Genomic DNA, 2,702 nt, shown 5'->3' with positions numbered 1-2,702 from the left:
TGCAAGATCAACAATCACATTGTTGCTATTTAATCCTACGCGAGAGTCCACATTCTGATGAGTAGATCAACGATTTTCTTGGTATCCTCCTCGATCTTCTCGCCGACAACATCAGACTTGATAATGATCGATCCAGTCTTTGTATTACTATTGGACCAAGGATTGATGGCATTGTTGATGGAATAACCTGAGGAGTTAATTGCTTGCTTGATGAATCCAAAGCGGGAGCTTCTCTTCTCAAGATCTTCCAGTCGCTTGTTGAGCGCTTGGATCTTCTTCCCGATCTCGTGTGCAACCACGGGGTTGCGGAAGCAAAAGAACATCGCGGGGATGTTCCAGCACCCTGAAGTGGCTTTTCGAGCAGCAGCTGAAGAAGAGGGATCTTCTCCGCCCTCCATGATCTGGCAGAGGTCAAGGATGTCATCGGCGTCGTACATGACATCCTTGAGCTCCCTCACCCACCGCTCCACCGTCGAGTCACGGATGCGCCTCCTCTCAGCATCTGCCAGAATGCTGCTCAGGTCGCCGAGCGTGGTCTCAAGCTTGGTGATCTCACCGGGTACGCCAAGAAGCATCTCCACTTCGCCCTTCGCCATGCCGGCTAGGATGCTCGCCAGCTTGGACGCGAACGCGTCCAGAACCGCCGCCATGACCGGGGGATGGGGTACTATTAGCGACAAGAAAAAATGAGGGGTGGGGGGTTCCAAAGTGTATGCTTCTACTCCGTGCTGATTGCGGAATGCTTTGTAGAGAGGTGATCCTAATCGCTTGATGCGTGACTGCAAATGCGAACGGCCAACCCGGGTCCCAGGATTATTTGTAATCTGAATTCTCAGTCAGAGGGATCTGATTCCGCCGTAGCCACTTGCAACCGCAATAATTCAGGTTCGCATGATCGTTCATGGTTTAGGTATCGATCTTTTGAGGAGCACCGTCTCTCACATGATTGCGAGCATCTTAATTTACTTTCCTTGGAACTTGGGCAATGTGCAGGTGCGTGTCGCCAACGTGCGTCTCATGAGTGCTGTGCACGACGACGACGACGATACCTAACAACCATTTGAAAATTGGGAATCAATCAGACCAAATCAAATTATTCCGCACAGCGTAATACTACCATACCCTTAGGCAAGACCAGAGCTCCAAGCCTGGACACGCGCAGAAGACTCTTGAACTCGCAGCATCGATCGAACGGCTTGACCACCGTTCGGTTTGGCCAGCAGCCTGACCCAACCATAACCAACAGTCCAACACATGCATGCTTATCAGGGGACAACAGAAAGTAAAGGCCGCGACTTAGCTTGAAGATCCAAACGACAAATAAAACGATGGAGATCGCACGTTACAAAAGATGGTCTGATATTTTAATCTTGCCATGATCACAATCTTCGGTCGGTCAGTGCAGGCATCTAGAGCTGCATGCTAAGTATGTGGTTCGCAACCTCAAGTTAACAACACAGGGAGGTCGCAGCAACGTTATATGGCATATGAGCGACTGGGAGTTGGGAGCCACCAGGCAGTTCACATCTGGTACGAGAACTCTAACGACAGATAGGGGGCAGAAATTCGACCCAAACGTGGTAGAATAATCAATCTCTTCACAGAAGACTAGGGTTGAAGCTCCCTACAATCATTTTCTGTTCCATCATCAGAACTTCCTCCACTCATCAGCCACAGCCAGTCATATCCCCCACCTGAGTCAGCTACAGAAGTGGTAGTGGTGAAACGGTCCTGCAAACAAGGCAATCAAAAACACCAGGGTAACCAGTCAGATGAGGGGGCAAAACAATGAAGGCTGCCGTGCAGTTTCCACAGGTCATTTGCTGTGCAAACATCAGCTACCGCCCTCTGATGATTCAAACGCAATACAAATGGAGACCAACTTTAATTATGGGCCATGTTGCATAAAAGACGAGACAAGGTGTCCAAACCAGCAATGCCAAAAGGGATTTCCTAGTGCCATTCTTGTATGCCAGTTGCCAGGTAAATAGCATATGCAGGACCCAGAAAGGGACACTACAAGAGAGTAATAAACTCAGATGCTATGTGCCTACATTATCATGCAATAATTTAAGGTAGTTGCCAATATTAGGGTAATAGTAACCACTTGCCACAAAGTAGAATTGATTTAATCCATGCATATATACTTTTTTCCCAAACACACACCTGCCTCCATCCATTTCACCTTTTTCCTTAACTGCTAGGCTGTATTTATATGAAAATTTCATACACAAAACAAACCCCCAAGGGTGTAACCATATTTATGTGAACATTTGATACCAAGGGGGAAAAAAAAAGAACCACATAACGGTGTGTACCTATTTGTTTGAAAGATGGTCTGTCGGATGATGGAATATGCAGCTCTTCTGAAATTTACAGTATCCATGCTTCATGTAGTGAGAACACTCTGGTTCACCAGGCCTTTGAGGATATATTGTCTTTTCCTGTTGTTGCAGATCTAGAACATTCTCAGATTTTGTGTCAAAATCATGCTCATTATCAGTACCATCATCAATGGCTTCCTGAAACAACACAGAGCCACAATTCAGGTCATGTTTAGTTACCTCCCAACTCCTAACTTTGACACTATGCAAAAAGAAGATTCCCCGTCACATCAAACTTGCGGTACATGCATGGAGTACTAAATGTAGACGAAATTAAAAACTAATTGCACAGTTTTGTTGTACTTTGCCAGACGAATC

At 46.4% G+C, this 2,702-nt stretch overlaps 1 protein-coding gene and 1 long non-coding RNA gene across 2 annotated transcripts; both read right to left on the bottom strand.

Annotated features, from left to right (window-relative positions):
• Window positions 1–35: 35 nt before the first annotated feature.
• On the bottom strand, window positions 36–650 carry LOC111258420 (putative disease resistance protein RGA3). The gene has a single exon (XM_022829643.1). The coding sequence runs from the start codon at window positions 648–650 to the stop codon at window positions 36–38; it is 615 nt and encodes a 204-aa protein (XP_022685378.1).
• A 651-nt stretch (window positions 651–1,301) lies between these two features.
• Window positions 1,302–2,384, bottom strand: LOC111255903. Its single transcript, XR_002676050.1, has 2 exons — window positions 2,319–2,384; window positions 1,302–1,731 (listed from the first exon to the last, which is right to left on the bottom strand). It is a non-coding gene; the product is annotated as an uncharacterized LOC111255903 (long non-coding RNA).
• Between the last annotated feature and the right edge of the window lie 318 nt (window positions 2,385–2,702).

The sequence above is a fragment of the Setaria italica genome, chromosome IX (assembly GCF_000263155.2).
Source record: "Setaria italica strain Yugu1 chromosome IX, Setaria_italica_v2.0, whole genome shotgun sequence".
In the NCBI taxonomy this organism is placed as follows: Eukaryota; Viridiplantae; Streptophyta; class Magnoliopsida; order Poales; family Poaceae; genus Setaria; species Setaria italica.
The sequence above is the reverse complement of the archived record's forward strand: the minus strand, read 5'-3'. Positions and strand labels throughout refer to the sequence as shown.